This window comes from Zea mays, chromosome 1, assembly GCF_902167145.1.
Source record: "Zea mays cultivar B73 chromosome 1, Zm-B73-REFERENCE-NAM-5.0, whole genome shotgun sequence".
Taxonomy (NCBI): Eukaryota; Viridiplantae; Streptophyta; class Magnoliopsida; order Poales; family Poaceae; genus Zea; species Zea mays.
This window is the reverse complement of record NC_050096.1, coordinates 263,742,389-263,760,629: the sequence shown is the minus strand read 5'-3', so window position 1 is coordinate 263,760,629 and position 18,241 is coordinate 263,742,389. Positions and strand designations below refer to the sequence as shown.

The 18,241-nt window shown below is 46.1% G+C and overlaps 1 protein-coding gene across 1 annotated transcript; it reads left to right on the top strand.

Moving 5' to 3' along the window:
• Window positions 1–174: 174 nt before the first annotated feature.
• On the top strand, window positions 175–10,669 carry LOC100283152 (uncharacterized). The gene is made up of 11 exons (NM_001156054.2): window positions 175–526; window positions 2,381–2,457; window positions 2,550–2,633; window positions 2,717–2,830; window positions 2,918–3,004; window positions 7,355–7,494; window positions 7,590–7,677; window positions 8,396–8,469; window positions 8,989–9,125; window positions 9,294–9,541; window positions 10,019–10,669. Exons 1-11 carry the CDS (start codon window positions 349–351, stop codon window positions 10,058–10,060), a joined length of 1,269 nt encoding a protein of 422 aa, NP_001149526.2. The 5' UTR covers window positions 175–348; the 3' UTR covers window positions 10,061–10,669.
• Window positions 10,670–18,241: the final 7,572 nt, after the last annotated feature.

The window sequence follows — 18,241 nt, the reverse complement described above, 5'->3', positions numbered from 1 at the left end:
GGGCCCAGCGCTACGCTGGCCCCGCCTCCGGCAAGACGAACCTATACGGCCGCGAACCAGGACCACTAATCCGGATCAAGCGGGCCAACAGGGCGCCTACCTAGCCCACATGTCAGCAGCTCGTGGGTGGCCACCCGTCCTGTAGCATGGCCACCGCTGGCCACGCCTCACTGCGTAGTTGACACACGCACGCCCGCGCCCACGCTCCTAAATAAAGAAGGCAACTGCGGAATCGCTCGCGACGCAGGAGGTGGGGTGAGTTCGCGGGTCGAGCGGAGGAGAAGCTTCTGGTGGTGGTGGCTCTCGTCGTCAAGCAGGAGGGGAGAGAGGAGCCGGCGGCGGAGGTGAATGGCGGTGGAGTACCACTGCTGCTCGGCGGCCTTTTTCGAGCACATCGTCATCATCATCGTGCTCGTGCTCTTCGCGGGCCTCATGTCGGGCCTCACCCTGGGCCTCATGTCCCTTAGCCTCGTCGATCTCGAGGTCCTCGCCAAGTCCGGCACCGAGCAGGATCGCAAGCACGCAGGTACCCTATCCTACCGTCGCCACCCGTGTTTCTCGGGGGGGCCGTGTCCCTTCTCTCGTCTATAGGTCAATAGGTGCGATGTCATGTTGCGCCGGGGGCGTCTGCGGCGCCTGATTTGGATGTACGGTTGGTCAGATTTCGCTGCGCTGGTACACGAGTTGGCTTGCCATTCCCTCGAGCGGCTCCAGGGTGCCGGTTCGATCCATGAATAATAGAATAGGCATTTTGCTTGGAGAATCGGTGGATGGTGAATATCGGACATTTGAACTGATAGGCTGTTTGGCCGTATTGTTGATCACAAGTATCTGGAAACCCTGGCGCCTCGTGTTTCTGGATTTGGTGGCATGTTAATGGGATATGACTGGTATTGATCACCTGGCAGTGGGTTCTGAGTTTCTCTAAACATAATGAAAAAGGGAAAATGCTGCACCGCCTTTGGCTTCACTAGACATTGGGCTTTCTTTAATTGCATATAAACCAAACCAAATCTAGAAAGCACAACTTTGGGGTTTCCTTGTTATTATACTCCTATTACGTATATAAAAAAAAGAGACATTCAAAAGAACGAAGAAGTCTTCATGTTCTTCTTCTTCTGAAGTGAGACTTACAATATGTTGTATGGAAAAGATGTGCGAGGCTGTGTTTTTTTTAGTAAAAAGCGAAATGATGTGGTCTTCAGTTAGGTTTGGTTGTTATCCGTGGGATTTTGCCGCATTGAAATGGTTGGAATCGAGTCCTAGGATATATATATTATTCTTAGACTTGCATAAGTATTAAATCTCTATTAGGTAAAATGCAGGAAATATCTAATGCAAATTATTGATTGGATGCCTTTTCCAGCAGTTCTGACAGTATGACACTGTGGTGCTGTTTGGTTTAGAAAATGTAAAGTAAACACCAATGTTAATATATGTTATCAGAAAACACTGGCATTGGTAACAAAATAACAGGACTCTGGCTTTGTTTGGTTTCCACTCAGTAACGTAAATGGATAACTAGAAGCTGACATTGGTAAATGGATAACTTGAAGCTGCTATTGGTAGCAAGCTGTTCAGTCAAGAGTTCCAGTCACTGAGAAACAAAGCCCACAAGCTCTGCAGTCTGCAGCAAGCTGCCAGACGGAGCCCAATGGCGACCACGGTGGTGGCCCGTGGTACCTTGGTTGATGGCAGCGGCAATGACAAGCAGCACATGCCAAGAGGAGCCAGCTGCTACTTGACTAGAACAAGAGCAGAGAAGATGGTCTAGGAAGGCGTCCATTTTTGCAGCCACACCACCAACATACTCCATGCCTCCATGCCATTGCTCGTGCAGCAGCAGTTGCGACAGTGGCACAGCACCGCACATGACCGCTGCCCCACTGCTTGAGCCAGCCACGTGAGAATCTGGACTCCCTTGGGAATCTCCCATGGAGTTGAGATGCGGCCCGCGCATGCGCCGTCGCACCGTACTGAGCCCAGCGCTGTGTCACAGTGAGGCTCCACACCATCCGTCGGTTGTTGCAGATCTTATCGCCGCCAAGCCACTTGCTGCAATGCCGAAGGTGCCTCGCTGATCTGGCCTTGGGGGCAAAATTGTATGGTTGAGCCTCGCCACCGCTGCCGTCGCATAGGAATAAACAGAACACTTCGAGCTGAAAGATGTGGGGGGCAGAGATGAAGATGACAATGACGAGGTTATTGGTTCACGCTTGTGGGGCAGCAGTAACAAGGTTCCACAGGCTGGTATCGGATCATGGTTTGACGGGATTACTGCTGAACTGAAACAAACATAATCTAGCGATATCTGTTACCCTGTAATCAAATGATGTTGCAAATTTGTGAACCAAATACTATCTATGTTTCTTCATTGCAGCTAAGATTTTACCTGTTGTGAAGAACCAGCACCTTCTGCTATGCACTCTTCTAATCTGCAATGCGGCTGCAATGGAGGTGCTGCTCTATGCTTCCAGCGACTTTTGGGTTACAAAAGTTTGTAACCCCATAATAAATAAGTTTTGATGATATGCTTGTCTGTGCATTAGGCTTTGCCCATATTCCTTGATAGCTTGGTGACAGCTTGGGGTGCTATTTTAATATCAGTGACACTGATTCTGCTTTTTGGTGAGGTGAATCATCCAATTTTCACTTACAGATGCTCAGATTCATGTGTCAAGTTTGGTATCATGTGCTAATATTTTGGTATGAACAGATCTTACCACAGTCCATCTGCTCACATTATGGGCTGGCTATTGGTGCCTCAGTTGCTCCATTAGTCCGTGTGCTTGTTTGGGTCTGCTTTCCTATTGCCTATCCTATAAGCAAGGTAATAGGTGACTCCCTGATCAAGTGTATTAACATTACTTGAGTTCTACAGCATATAATGTGGACTGAAAATTTTGCTCTGTTTCAGCTATTGGACTATGTGCTGGGTCATGGTCAGACAGCTCTCTTCCGTAGAGCTGAACTAAAAACACTTGTCACTCTGCACGGGAATGAGGTATAACAATTATGTTGTCTTCTAAGTAGCAAGTCCGCAAATGTTCTTGATCGTGTCCTTGCCCATAGTCTATCTATCTGTAACTTTCAGCACAATCTGTGTGCCCCTGCTTCGAAACAGTCACATGGGCATTGGCTACCCACAGTCCTCTGTGTAGCACATTCACACTTTAGAAGGTATTGCAGGACAATATTGTGTCATATGTTAGTTTAAAGCTAGCTTGTTTGATTCAAGCTTCTCGTATAAAACAGAACTAGTCGGTTGCCCGTGTCTTACTACGGTTTCTATTTCTATATTCACAATATTTATTACAATATATATCTTTTGTAGAACACAAGTAAATATGTATTCCAGTGGTTAGAAGTTAAGCCTGGGAGAGAGTGGGTTAGGGTTTGAATCCGAGGTTCTGCGCTTATTTTTTTTGTATTTTCTGGCGGTGCGCGTGAGAGGGAACGCGGGAAGAAATTCCCACTTAAATATAGTAGAGATTGTATGCTTGGTATTTGGCAAACAAGTATCCTTCAAATAGACATGTGAATTCTTCCATATCTGATGTGCATATTTAAGCAGCAGGATGATATTCAGTTATTCCAACTCATCACAACCAACTTCTGATGGGTGTCAAGTTAGATTATATTGCTTATCATAGTTTGTTACCTTGCTACTTCATGTGTCAAAGTTTAGCAATCATTTTGCAGTCTTAACCATGTCAACAATAAGGTATAAATTGTCTGAGTTGGAATGGAAAACCCTAACTCAGGGTTGGGTGATGTATTAATAGACCAATGGTTGGGCCTGGCCCTACACAGGGTGAGACTGTAATTACAAGGGGCTAACCCAAAACTCTAAATAGGTACTCTAACACCCCCCATAGTCTCAACTATATCCTGTACAGATGTTGAGATTTGATCGAAAATCGGTGAATACACTTGAAGGTAACCCCTTGGTGAAGATATCAGCGAACTGCAGCGTGGTGGGGACGCTAAGAACCTGAACGTCACCGGCAGCGATACGCTCGTGGACGAAGTGCAGGTCAATCTCCACGTGCTTCGCACGCTGATGCTACACGGGATTAGTGGAGAGGTAGACCGCGCTGACGTTGTCACAGTAGACAAGGGTGGCGCGCTGAAGGAGGCTGTGGAGCTCCTGGAGAAGCTGGCGCGACTAGGAGGCCTCTGCCACGCCGTTGGCCACGGCGCGGTACTCGGTCTCTGCGCTGGAGCGGGAGACGACGGGCTGCCGTTTGGCGGCCCAGAAGACGAGGTTGGTGACCAGGAACATAACATAACCGGAAGTGGACCGGCGCGTGTCGGGACAGCCAGCCCAGTCAGCGTCGGTGTACACCACGAGCTCCGACGTCGGGGAGTGTCAGAGTAGAAGGCCGTAGTCGAGGGAGCTGCGGAGGTAGTGCAGGATCTGCTTGAGAGCGGTGAGATGTGGCTCCCGCGGGGTGTGCATATGCAGGCACACCTACTGGACAGTGTAGGTGATGTCGGGCCTAGAGAAGGTTAGGTACTGCAGGGCGCCGATCAAGCTCCGGTAGGACGTCGTGTCGGTGACCGGGGGTCCATCGTCCTCCGAGAGCTTCGCCTAAGTGTCGACTGGCGTGGAGCAGGGCTTGTAGTCGGACATGCCAGCCCGCTCCAGGATGTCGATGGCGTACTGGAGTTGGTGGAGGAAGAGACCCTGAGGTTGGCGCTCGTCGGTGAGGAAGTGGTGAAGAGGCCCTAGGTCCTTCATCACGAACTCCCGCTGAAGGGCGACGATCGTGCGCTATAGAAGGTCGGTGGTGGATGTCGTGAGCACAATGTCGTCGACGTAAAGCAAGAGGTAGACGATGTCGTCGCTGCGCCGGTAGATGAACAGAGACGTGCCCGACTTGGCCTCGACGAAGCCGATGGAGGCCAAGTAGGAGGCGAAGCGACTGTACCATGCCCGCAGCGCCTACTTGAGGTCGTACAGGGACCTGTTCAGACGACATACCAGATCCGGACGAGCGGCGTCGACGAAGCCGGTGGGCTGGCTGCAGTAGACAGTCTCCGTCAGAGTGCCGTGGAGGAAGGCATTCTTGACGTAGGGATGATGGATCTCCCAGTCCCGGGAGAGGGTGAGGTAGAGGACGGCTAGAACGGTGGCAAACTTGACGACGGGCTGAGGGTCTCGTCGTAGTCCACTCTGGGGCGCTAGGTGAAGCCCCGAAGGACCCAACAACGAGCCTTGTAGTCGTCGAGGGAGACGTCCGAGGTCAGCTTGTGGCGAAAGAGCCACTCGCTGGTGACCACGTTGGTGCCTGGTGGACGTGGCATCAGGTCTCAGGTGTGGTTGGCCAGCAGAGTCGCGTACTCCTCCATAGCGTGACGCCAGTGGAGTCGGCGAGGGCTGCACGAACGGAGGAGGGGACCGGAGGAGTGGCAGCCGTGTCAGCCGCCAGGATCAGCGGGTCGACTGGGCGGAGAATGTTGGCTGCGCGACGAGTTACCATTGGGTGGACGTGCCCGGTGTTGCGGTGAATGGCGACCGGGTGGTACACGGGAGGCTCGGTGCGGGCCAGCGGGGCGTCGGGAGCCGTGGGCGTGCCCCGCTCGCGGCGGTGGTAGACGAGGGTGGGGTCGTCAAAGCGAGCCACGCTCGTCGACGGGGCCGGGTCAGCAGGAGCCGAGGGAGTGGCTCGCCCGCGGCGATGGTAGACAAGGGCGGGGTCACTGAAGCAAGCCGCGTGTGGCGGACGTGGTCGACGGATTTTCTCGACGTGTGAGATCTTCTTATTAGTACAATGCTCGGGGTCTGTCTTAACTCCCGCAGGATTAGTTTTTTTAGAGACATTGTGGATCCGTGGATGATTTGCTGGTGTGTAGGGATGAAAACGGACGGAAAAAATCCCGTCCTGACCCGCCCCATTTTCCACATTTGATCCGCCCGTTTTCGGATTTCCGGAAAATACGGGTTCGGGACGGGTTACGGGTTGGCGGTCGGCGGGAGCGGGACGGAAACGGGAAAGACTATTTTCCGTTCGGATTGTCGGGATCCCGTATTCGGTCGAAATATTTCCGAATTGTTTCCGGATTTAACCCGAAGCGTCAACCAAATGGCCAAATCTGCCAAAGTGCCAAGCCCAACAGGCCAACACTCAACAGGCCTCCACCGACGGACGTGAGAGTGAGACGCTGCCTAAGAACTGACTAATTGAGAGTGAAGTGAATTAGTGAAACCCTAAGCCACTTTACCAGCCGCCGCCTACAGACCCGCTGGCCGCTGCACCTCGTTTCTTCCGGCCATGGCGGAGGTTGACTTCACCAGCTGCCGCCGACGGTCATGGAACCTTGGCCGGTCGTCGGTCGGCAGTCGCCCCTGCCCACTGGAGTACTGGCTGTCTGGCTTGCACTCTCGCCGACCAGGGCCCGAGCAATATCGTACGTGTCTATTACTCTGTTAACTGTTATTGTGTATGGACTGAATTTATGTGGGCAGAGTGAGTGTAAGTTTACTTGTTGGATACTTGGATTTGGAATTGTGCTATGTGCTCATGTACTATTGTGGACTTATTTTATTTTCATGTTGTTCAATGGCTATGTGGTCAACTGGTCATGTAATCATGTGGTTCTGTGGACTTATTTTCCGATTAATTTTTCCGTTGAGGTAATTTCCGATCGTTTTCGGTTAATTTTCGGCCGTTTTGATTCGTTTCCGTAAACCCGTATAACCCGAACCCATTTCCGCCCGTGGTTGTTCCGCTCCCGCTCCCATTTCCGATGAAGAATTGCGGGAGCGGAAACGGGAGAAGGGTTTTTCCGTCCGTTTCCATCCGTTTTCATCGCTACTGGTGTGGATGTGTATTCAACAGAAGACATTAAATGGTGCCTAATTGGAGGAATTAAATTGCATGGACTCGTGGTAATTCTCTCATATGGGTCCCTAGCCTTGATTGATGGCATGTGTACCTAAAATTAATGACAAGACTTATCTATTGATATAAATAAGATTATGCTTTGTGGGACCATATTTATGCATGTAAACGATAGATTTGTTGATCGCATGATTCTTTTAGGATGCCACGTGTCGCCCATCAAGAGTATGGGTCCATGTGAGAGAATTGGACCCTGGGTCCATGCAATTTAATTCCCTACTTGGAATATCAAACGCGGTTTATGCTATAAACATCTTTTTACTGGTTTGCACATAGACCTTAGACGCTCGAATGCAACTGATTGGCTTGATAGATGTGTTACCTTTATTCTATCCAGACACATTTAGCAAGGATGTCATGGCATAGATTTTGTGAGGCATGAAAGTTTGCATGTGTATGAAAGTTTTTGTTATCTTAGCTATGTTATTTGTTTGTAACTGAAACAGGCTGGCAAAGGTGGAGAATTAACCCATGATGAAACTACCATAATAGCAGGAGCTCTTGAACTGACTGAAAAGAAAGCTAAAGATGCTATGACACCCTTGTGTCAAACATTTGCAATTGATATAAATGCAAAACTTGACAGGTAATGCATCATATCTAATTATATGCCTTAAACAGCGTGTTGTAGTTATGCAGAATTGTTGTTAAACAAACTGTGTCATTGTCTCTTTCACACAGGAATCTAATGCAAGAGGTACTTGAGAAAGGGCATAGCAGAGTTCCTGTGTATTATGAAAAGAAAACGAATATTATTGGATTGATATTGGTAATGTTCTGCTATTAAAACATGCTACGTATTTTTCAGAAAAGTTTGAAAATTTCTTGGACTTCCCATCTATCCTTCGGTTGACTGTCCTTATTGAAGAAAGATTTTGCGTAGAATAGGATTCTCCATAGCGGTAAGGATTGCCAATTACTAGCCAGATAAAACATTCAAATTAAGTTCAGAAGAGATTCAGGTAAATGGCAGGGGAACTATGCCCAATAGGGTTGCCATTGTCAATCCTTGCTGAGAAGTAAGTTTACAGCAAACGTTCATGTATGTACTGTTGGTTTGGAATTTTTTTGCACCTATATGTTCAATCATAGAAATTTGCGGAAGATTGATTTATTAAGATGGACACATATAACATACTTTATTATTTTGTTAAGGAAGAATTACTTCAAACTTACCTGCTGTTCACATGCTACTCCTAGATATCATGCTGAAGGCATCATGTAGCTGTGATTTTGTAAAGGCTGAAACACGTGAATGTGTAAATGAATTTAATATGAAGCAACACTATCAATAATGGCATGTGTGACATTGGTGAGATTGCTTAGTTTTTTGTATTATCTTTTATGGTCATCTAATGCAATATAAAAATGTGGGGCATGTTGCAAGTGTTAATATTAGTGGCTATGTTGTTGCTTTGAGTATATAATTTTCTTTTTTGGTAACCTTTACGAATAACTGTATTGCATTTATTTTTGTGGATTTTCAGGTGAAGAATTTATTATCAGTTAGTGCTGATGATGAGGTTCCTATAAAAAGTGTAACTATCCGCAAAATTCCTCGGTAATATATGAAAGTTCTTTCTATCTGACGGTTTTAGGTGATTTCTTTAGTGAACTATAACTATGTTTTCATATGTACCAAAGTTACTGGAATATAAAGAATGAACTATGGCAGTATTCTTGATGCTCCACAAAAGAACCTGTTTATACCACTCATGAACGTCACTATAGGATGGGTCCTAAATAACTAGTGTGGAGTAGGATTTCAGGCTTTCAGCTAGTTTGTTTTGTTGTCACTCTATTGGCGCATTGTTGAAAGAATATTCATATATCTATGACATGCCTAATTAGGTTAGCATACAAGTGGCTTATAATTTTGTTATTATACAAGTAATGGCTCTCAAACTCGTATACTAAACACATCAAATTCAAATTTGGAAATAGGAAAGTGGATAGTTTTATTTCTTGAGCAATCCAAATATTGGAGCCTTCTAGTTTGATCATCATATTTTGAACATGTTACTATAGCAAAGACATAATATATAATCAGCTAACACATGTGCCTCTTGCTGGATTTCAGTGTTCTAGAAGAAATGCCCCTCTATGACATCCTAAACGAATTTCAGAAAGGTCACAGCCACATGGCTGTAGTCATAAGGAAAAACAATCCAAGTTACCAACCAGCTGAACAAGCTGCTAATGATGGTGGAACTTTTGGTGAGTTCCTATGCAGTTGTTACACCTTATTTAGTCATCCGTAGTAACTCACATCTGGTATGCATTATCTTCTTATTTAGTCATCCTTAGTAGCTCACATCTGGTATGCATTATCTTCTCAACATATCTTACTCTCTTTGCTTTCTTTTCTTTGGGAATGGAACAAAGAGGTGTCCATTGCTATTGATGATAAGAACAACGAAAAGGTCGTGAAAAACCTTCCGCCACCACTGCAAAGATGGAAGAGCTACCCTAACACTCAGAACACATCAAATAGAGGAAATAGGCCTAAAAAATGGTCCAAAGATCAAGCAGACGTTCTGCAGGTCCATAAAGAGCCCTTGCCCACACTGAGCGAAGATGAAGAGGCTGTTGGTATCATAACCATGGAGGATGTCATAGAGGAGCTCCTGCAGGTTAGTGGTCTGCAAAATTCTAAGCTTTATTTATGCTCTCGAGTAAACTGTTTTCTTGTCTATAATGCTTGGCTACCGATAGCACATTCAAACCAGATAAACTTTTACCGTAGTTGTGTTAGGGAATTATGTTGATTATTTTCGCTGTTAGAAAATTATGGTGACTAATTTTATTTGTTGGGAACTATGAAGATATTACGAAATTCAGTAAAGTAAGTTCGAGGGATACTTAAAAACAGCTATATACACGTCCTCATTATAAGTAATATTAAGTCTATTTTTGATCCATCAGTTCTTGAATTTGTATAATTTTGACCCCTAGCTATAAAACCGGGTAACTTAAATCATATATGGAGGCTCAAAAGGTCCTATTTTGTGCACAAATGACTTGAGCACCGCAACTGTTACTCGTACAAGGTATCATTTGCAACATTTATTGTACAGTGATTCTTACCTTCTTCGTTTCTGTTGACGCAGGAGGAGATATACGACGAGACAGACGTACATGAGGAACAATGACGCTGGCCTTGCGCCCTCCCTCCAGCTGTTAGAAAGTGCGCTTTTATGCAAAACTTATGTATAGATAGGCAGATACACTGAGAGATATTTTAGCCGTAGCCCGTAGCCGTTCATTGTAGTACTATAGGTGGCTGGCTGTCTCGAGTATTGGTAAAGACTGTTCGGAGTGCGTCGTTCGTTCTCGTCCAGAACAGCTGGGTTCTGGGCATCCGGGGAAGAAACGGAGGCGTTGACGCGTGTGTGTAGGTTCAGAAGAAACCCCAATAAGATAATTGCGTTGTTATATGATGCCGCTCGCATTATTAGGACGAATCTGTTGACATATAGTCTTATAAATTAAAAACAATGTTTTGAAAACATAGTAGAGTTGAAATTTAAAATAGGAGATGGGATGGAAGCTGCTGAAGATAGACTTAGTGCCAACTTTTACCGAGATCGTGGCACGCAGTCTGGTGTTTGTTGTATGTAGTTTGGAGGTGATTGAGACATATATGGTGTGTTTGGTTTGTAGAGTCACTCTATGCTTAATGAGGTGATGCATTATAAGTTTATTTAATTAATTTTTGTGTAATCAACCCATTCTTTATGTATATACTAATTATTAGTTTATGAGAAATGAGGTGGTGATGGATCAACCTATTCTATTACATATGTTATGCAAGATAAGCAATTGTTGACTGCTTTTTCAACCGGCGTCCACCAAGGGACGTGCCCCTGCACGATCCCATGTACGGACGTGGCCTTTGGCATACTCCCTTTCATGTCTCCTCTGCATGTATATATACCAAAAAGCAATAAAGACTGGATACCCCTTTTCATTTTCTCGCACAACAGTTTCTATTCATCACACGTTATCAGCACTTGCTTTTACAAAAGAGAGCAAAGGCCAAAACAAGAACAGCGGAGGCAAGGAGTTCTTCAACAAAAAGAAAAACAGTCGGGTACGCAATGATCTACAAAGATCTTTCTGTTGCCCTTCTTACCTTCATCCTTCGGTTTTTGAACGGTGGCCATCGTCGCCGGCGAGGCGCTGACTTTGTCGCACGTCGTCTTCTACGTGCTGCGCGTCGACATGGTCGCCACCATGCCAAGAAGCGCAGCAAGAAGGACGCCCGGGCCACACTTGACCCTGAGCGCATCCGTTGGACCGGTGGTGATCCTGGCGCTGGTCCCAGCAACGCTGCGGCACCTGCTGCACCGCCGCAGCAACCGCCAGCGCCACGCCAAGACCGATGGGTGCATCCTCCATCGCCTTCGCCGGAGCGGGTTGCAGAGCGGTTGCGTGAGTCCGAGACCCAGCAGCCGCTCCGTCCGATGCGGTACTGCCCCCTCCATGGATGGGGGCCGTGTCCTGCTCGCCAACCGAGTGCTCCTCCAACGGATGCAGACACTGCCACCCCCGCTGTTCGATCGAGCGGACTGCTCGTTCAAGTCACCTCTCCAGCGCGCCCTCGTGCTCGGACACGGCTGACTGCGCGGAAATCAACCAGCCCTCGCGGTTGACCCGTCGGCCAGATCGCATTCACGTCTACTGCGACGGTTGCCGTCGACGCCACCTCTTCCTCCTCCGACGATGAGAGGATCGCCTTAGTCCTCGGCGACGGGGTGCAGCAGCGACTGCCTACCCCGACTCCCGACGACGGCCCATCCGGAACGGTCTCACCGTCGACGCTCTTGAGCCCGAGCGGCAACAGGGTGGTACGTCGGCTGGCGCACCACCTCTCTCCACGGCCACTCGCGCCGGGGTCGTGGTCGGCGACAGCGAGACCGTCCGACGATGACGACGTCCGTGAGCGCTCGCGCTCACCGCCTCGCCGTCTTCTCTGAACGGGCTCACCCGGCCTCGGGTGCACGCGCCGCGGGCGGCTCCCTAGCGCGCCCCGGCAGCACGCGACTCGCCCGCTCCGGCTGCACGCGGCGCTGCACGGCTGCTCGCCCGCGCCCGGCAGCACGCAGCCTGGCCTCGGCAGGGCCCGCGGCGGCGCGCCCTGGCCTGCGCGGCGGCACGCCAGCCCGGCGCGGCTGCTCACCCGGCGCGGCGGCTCACCCGGCGCGGGAGCACGCCAGCCCGGCGCGGCTGCTCGCCCGGCGCGGGAGCTCGCTAGCCCGGCGCGGCGGCTCGCCCGGCGCGGGAGCACACAGCCCGGCGTGGCGGCTCGTCGAGGACGCCCTGCGGCTGGCCAGCGGCGGCTGGTGAGGGCAGTGGAACCCTAACTGCCATCGCTTAAATGGACCGCACACGCCCATAGATGGGTCGGCTTGCTTACCCATGTCATAGGCCCAGTTAGCCATTTTTCTTTTTATTTTAGCTATTTTCAGTTTTCTAAATCCTAGAAAATTAGATTGCTTTGATTAAAGATGTTTATAAATCCTTCAGTAGCAGCTTGTGTCACGAATTTTTCCAAAGTTTTAGTACTTGGAAATGGTGTCAATAAATATTTTCTTTACATGTGATATTTATTGCCATGTGTTCTATTTTTGCATTCCTTAAAATGCAAACTCAAAACAAAAAAATTCTTCTCAATTTAACCAAAAAGGTTTAATACGAGCAGAATTAATTTTTTGATAGAACATATAGAATAATTAATATTCATCTCAATTAAGTTATTCAAAACTTAATACGAGCAAGAATATTTATTTATTACCTTTAGTTAAAAGACGCTCTGGTTTCCTCGTTCCACCGTGTTTCACGGCTCTCCTACTGGTTACGTTTCGACGCGTGTCTGAAGCCGGACCCAAAATTTCTATGCAATTGAACTTTTTTTTGCGTTCCGCTGGGCGCTAGCGGCACAGCGCTCCACCCCTCATCACTCGTGAGCTCCCTCGCCTCCAGTCCACCGGACTTCCTCCCCGATCCTCGCCTCCAGATCTCGTCCCACCGGCCGTAGCCGGACGAGTTCTCGCGTGAGCGAGCACTACTGCTGCCGTGCTGCAGGGTGATGACAGCTCGTCACTTGAGGCTAGCTCCCATGTGGAACCCTAGCGCGACTGTAGGGCTCACCAGACTCGGCGCCGATGGCGGTACTAGGACCATGGTGAGGGCCTTGCAGCTTGGTGGCCGCGCGGCCGCCACGCTGAGGTGGTGCACCTGCCACCGCGTCGCTGTCGCACTCTGCGTGGGCAACCTCGTCGTCGCGCTGCTCGTGGCCCGCGCCATCTAGGCCCGAGATCCATGGCATCTGCAACCAAGCGTATGTTGTTTTTCTCTCCTCAGCTCACTGATAGCCCATCCGATTGTTTTGTTCGAATTAATCTGCCGATTGGGTTCACGCTTGTGACATTAGGCGGGGAGTTGATGTATTCCAGGGAGTAGATGAGCTGGGTGGAGGAGTCTATTCGAATTCGCCGCGCAGCTAAGCTCGTCGAGCTTATCGAAATGGTATAGCTGTTCTACAAAGCTCGTGTGTCTGGAATTCTATTTGTTGAGTTGTTCCATGGAACCGCTGATCTAAAGCTTTTGAGACATTGGGTTTTGGCCTCTGGTGCGAGAAGGTGAAGAGGCCACGCAAGACCTTCGTGAGGGAAGAGAAGAGGCGAAAGGGCCTATTGCTTGAACTGAAGCGGAAAGTTTCGTATGGAGATTTTGCAGAGGCTGCACGATTTGGGGAAAATTCTAATACCACGGAACAACGAGGTTTGTATTTCTGATATTGTTTGATTTAGTGTTGGTAGTTAAGTTTTAGTATTTAGTTGACTTACCAAGTTGGAATTATTGCCCGGTGCATCTCGATGATTGCCCTGCTGTTTTCAATACTTGGGTCGGAACGTCGTGCTTCTTTCTGTTGTTTTATGTACTTGGGGTAGAACGTCGTGCTCCTTTTAAGATTCGGAATCGTTTCTCCATGTTGCTCTAATATATTTGAGACTTAGAAGATGCATACGGTCAAATAACATTCAGTTCCCTTTACATTTTCTGAATCTTTTGGTAATCATTAATTTCTCTTTTATTCATGGGAGCATGTGTTTTGTTACCACGATCTGTTGTGTATAGTATGACTTGTCAATGATTTTTAGGTTGTTGTAACTATCTGATATCGTGTTCTTGGGCTGTTACTTGGTTGAAAACGCTACATGAATGTTGTTGGTATCCATGCCTGGAGAGCAAAAACCTATGGTATTTATCTTGTGTTTCTCTTCTTTTGATTCACTTCAGTCATTTCCTTAAATTATATATAGATATGTGTAGTTGGTTGCATCACACTCATTTTATTCACTTTGGTCCGATAGCCAACTACACTTGTATATCTTTATTAGTGACGTCCTGTGCTCAAGTCCTTGTGATCTGCGCAGTATGCTGCTGCCACCAAACGTATGTAGTTAGACAAGCTTAATGTTCAATCTGATAGTGATAGAATATGAGAACTCTCTGGAGGTGTTTCGTGTTCTTGATATCAAAATGTTTTAGTTTCAGTTTTCGTGTCCTCAAGGATACGAATTCTGCCTGCCTGTTCATCCCTAATAGCACATTTTTGTTTGGATTTTTGGATGCTCTCAATTGAGGACCTCCCTAGCTTGGATGGAGCAGACATGTACATTCTATCCATTTGCTGTTTGCCACCCACACCACCCAAAAAAGCTTTTGAGATATTAATCAAATGATGCAACGATAGAAAAATATCAAACACTAAATTGACTCATAAGATAACGCAAAAATACTTGCTAACAGTTGAATACAAGAACTTCAAATCTATTTATTTGGTTTTAGCTTCGTAGTCAGCAGCAAGCACAGAACTACTATAAGTCATTATGGTGGCAGGCAGGCTTGCAGCTCCTGTTTCCAGGCATTTGATTCTTCAAATGTCTTGTATATAGTAAGTATTAATATAATCATGCAAAAATAACTAACAAATAAAAAAGGACTGAAGATAACCAACGAAAGCCCATTATCTTCTCCCTTCTTCAAAGCTTCATCTATCTCTGGGTCACTAGAGTGATTCCTTGCCCCAATCCTGTGTAGTTTGTGGTTATAAAAACATTATGGTTTTAGCACAGGGTCATGGTGAAAGATGGCTTCATGAATTTACCCGCCATTGGCCCACAAATATCTGTACAACAGATGCACTAGCTTGTACTGCCGCTGCTACTTGTGCGAAAAACAACCTACAGTGCCATTGTGCAGCAACCTAGATTATTATGCATAATAATCTGTGCCATTGTATATCACAACGTACAACTTTCAGGTATTGTTTTCCTTTTTAGGTTTCCATGTTATAGAGCACATGCAGGTCGGTTGTATTTCTATCAGGTATCATGTGTTCTGAGAGTGCTTTGATGTCTCTTTTCAAGAAAACTTCATAGTTTTCAGGTATCGTATGTTCTGAGAGTGCTTTAATGTCTCTTTTCAAGAAAACTTCGTAGTTTCTGAAGCAAAAAATGACTTGGAAGGTGACCTGTACAAATACAGAGTGCTCACACCTTTTTTATAGGTTGATATACACTTCCTTTTCAGGAGCACATACGCAACTCATTGGTTGTCACCTGTCTTTTCAAGTGCAGCATATAGTTTTGTAGCGTAGAAGATATTGGTGACACCATGAATGCCTTTGATATAGTTTTTAAATTGATTGAATAGCACTAGCTACGAACAAGAAAAGTTGACCTTCAGATAAGGGGAACAAGAAAATATGCTTTATAGCTTATCTGATACATTAGACTGCATCTTTCTTTACCTTGAACGTGGTAATATGCCAATTAGAGACTGGTTGCACCTGGAGCTTGTGCAAGGTGGGTTAGCCTTTGTGTTATTCCTTAGCAGGAGCTAATCACAAGGTGAAGGCTGAATAATGAATACTAATACCAGTGCAAACTAGCTAACATTTGCTTTTGAAATCCATAAGAGGAACCTTGTATACCTACTTGTCGTTTCAATTTTTAATCAGACTAATCTTTATAAGCTCAAAATGTTGATGCCCAAACATCATAATACATGTTCCAGAGGAAGCTATACCATCCTCCAATAATGTCAACTGTTGACTGCATTCTGCCAATTGGTTTAGGCAATAGAAATTTGCAAAGGTTTTACCACCAAAATAGATATTAAAAAATATCCTATTACCCTCTATTGTGCATTGGGCTAATGTGCAGAAAGTTGTTTACTGACTTTACTAAGCTAGGGTGAACCTGCTTTGGCGTTTGGAGAACTGTTGAGCTGATGGACCACTGACAGGAAACCGTTCCACCTTATCATTTCAAGGAAAAAATTGTGTGTTATGCTCCTCAGTTCGGTGGCTTTAATCAGCATGATTCACAGGAGCTTCTCGTCTTTTTATTGGACGGTCTCCATGAAGACCTGATGTAAACTGTAAGAAGAAGCAAAGGATGCAAGTGTGGCCGTCCTGATGAAGTAGCAGATGAATACTTGAGCAACAATCTAGCTCGAAATGGTTCTTTTATAGTTGATACATGCCATGTAAGTTTAAACCCCCTATTCTTCGTTTCTTTGTAGTTTCAACGTATTATTGTAGGGCGCGCAACGCGCGCCTATTGATCTAGTTTATTAAATTCCATACGCAATTCATGCTACTCATATATTCATCTTATTAAGTTACTATAGGTACTTAATTTCATTTGAATATTTTATTTACTACATAATGAAATTTTCGATCTCTTGCATCGCTTTGCAATTGAGACCTTAAATTATCATTCATTTATGCAATATCGCATTATATTGCATATTTTTCATCTCAATTGGATTTTTCTCTTAAATCCAATACGAGCAAGAATACATGTATGTTGTGTACAACACACCCATGATGATTTCTTAACAAAATTCTCTGGTTGCTTGTGTAGGATCATGGCCCGCGAGTTCGAAGAACTTGCTCTTGATGGTCACAACTATCCTACCTGGGCGTTGGATATCAAGATCAGCTTAGCCTCAAAGAATATTCTGAGTGCATTACTCCCTCCCAACGAGAGGGTTGACCCACTGCATGATGCTTATAAGTACAACGCTTTGTACATTATAAGACATCACCTCCATCCTGATCTGAAAGCAGAATATGTGATGGAAGAAGAGCCAAATGTATTATGGTTATCTCTTAAAAACAGATATGAGCAGCAAAAGGTTGTAATCTTACCAGAGGCGAATCATGAATGGACCCATATTCGTCTGCAAGACTATAAGTCTATTGGTGATTACAACCATGATGTTCATAAGATCTGTGCTCGCTTGCGTTTCTGCGGTAAGGAACCATCAGATGCAGATAAGATTGAAAAAACACTTCAAACTATGATCCCATCTGATCAGGTCCTGCAGCATCAGTACCGTGCTCGCAATTATCAGACTTACTCTGAACTCATACATGATCTACTTTAGGCAGAAAAGCATGATGAGCTTACGATGAAAAATCATAAGCAACGTCGTGTTGGGGCTGCTCCTATGCCTGAAATACATCATGCTGTGAAGAATGAGAAGAAAGGGGATGGCCCCAAAAGCCATCCCAAGAAGTCTGATAATTCAAAGAAGCGCAAACGCAACAAGCGTCCGGATAAGCAAAATACAAAGGCTCCGAGGAAAGACACCCCCACTTCCAAGCAAGAGAAGTGTAAGAAGTGTGGATGCTACAACCATCCTACTAAGAAGTGTCGCATTCCTCGCCATTTAGTGGAACTGTACCAGCAATCTCTTAAGGGCAAAAATGCTGAAGGACAGGGATATGAAGCTCACTTCACTACCCCACCTAACTTGAAGGATGGAGCTGGTTGCTCAAGCATGGCTACAATGGAACCAAGCACGACCAATCCTCCGCTTCTTACTGACACCGATTACATGGACTTGGACAATGCCATCATCGAATATGCTTCGAGTGATGTGTTTGGAGACCTCAACTAGGATCCTTATGCTCCACCAGATATTATCTATCTGTAGTCTATGAGTGTGTGCAACATGTGTGTTGTAATAAGTACCTAGACATTGGTATTTGTGTGTATACTCCATACTCTACTGTATAATTATGTATGTACTTATATGTATAATTAATTGAGTTCTTGCAATTCTTGATTATATAGATTATGCGGCAGTCAATCCAATGGAGGAAGAATTATGCCTTGTAGACAGTGGTACCACCAACTCTATTCTTCGGGAAACAAAATATTTCCAAACTCTCACAAAGAGGTCAGGAAATATTTTGACAATCGCTGGGCGCGATGCGAAAATAGTTGGCTCTGGACGAGCGACTATTA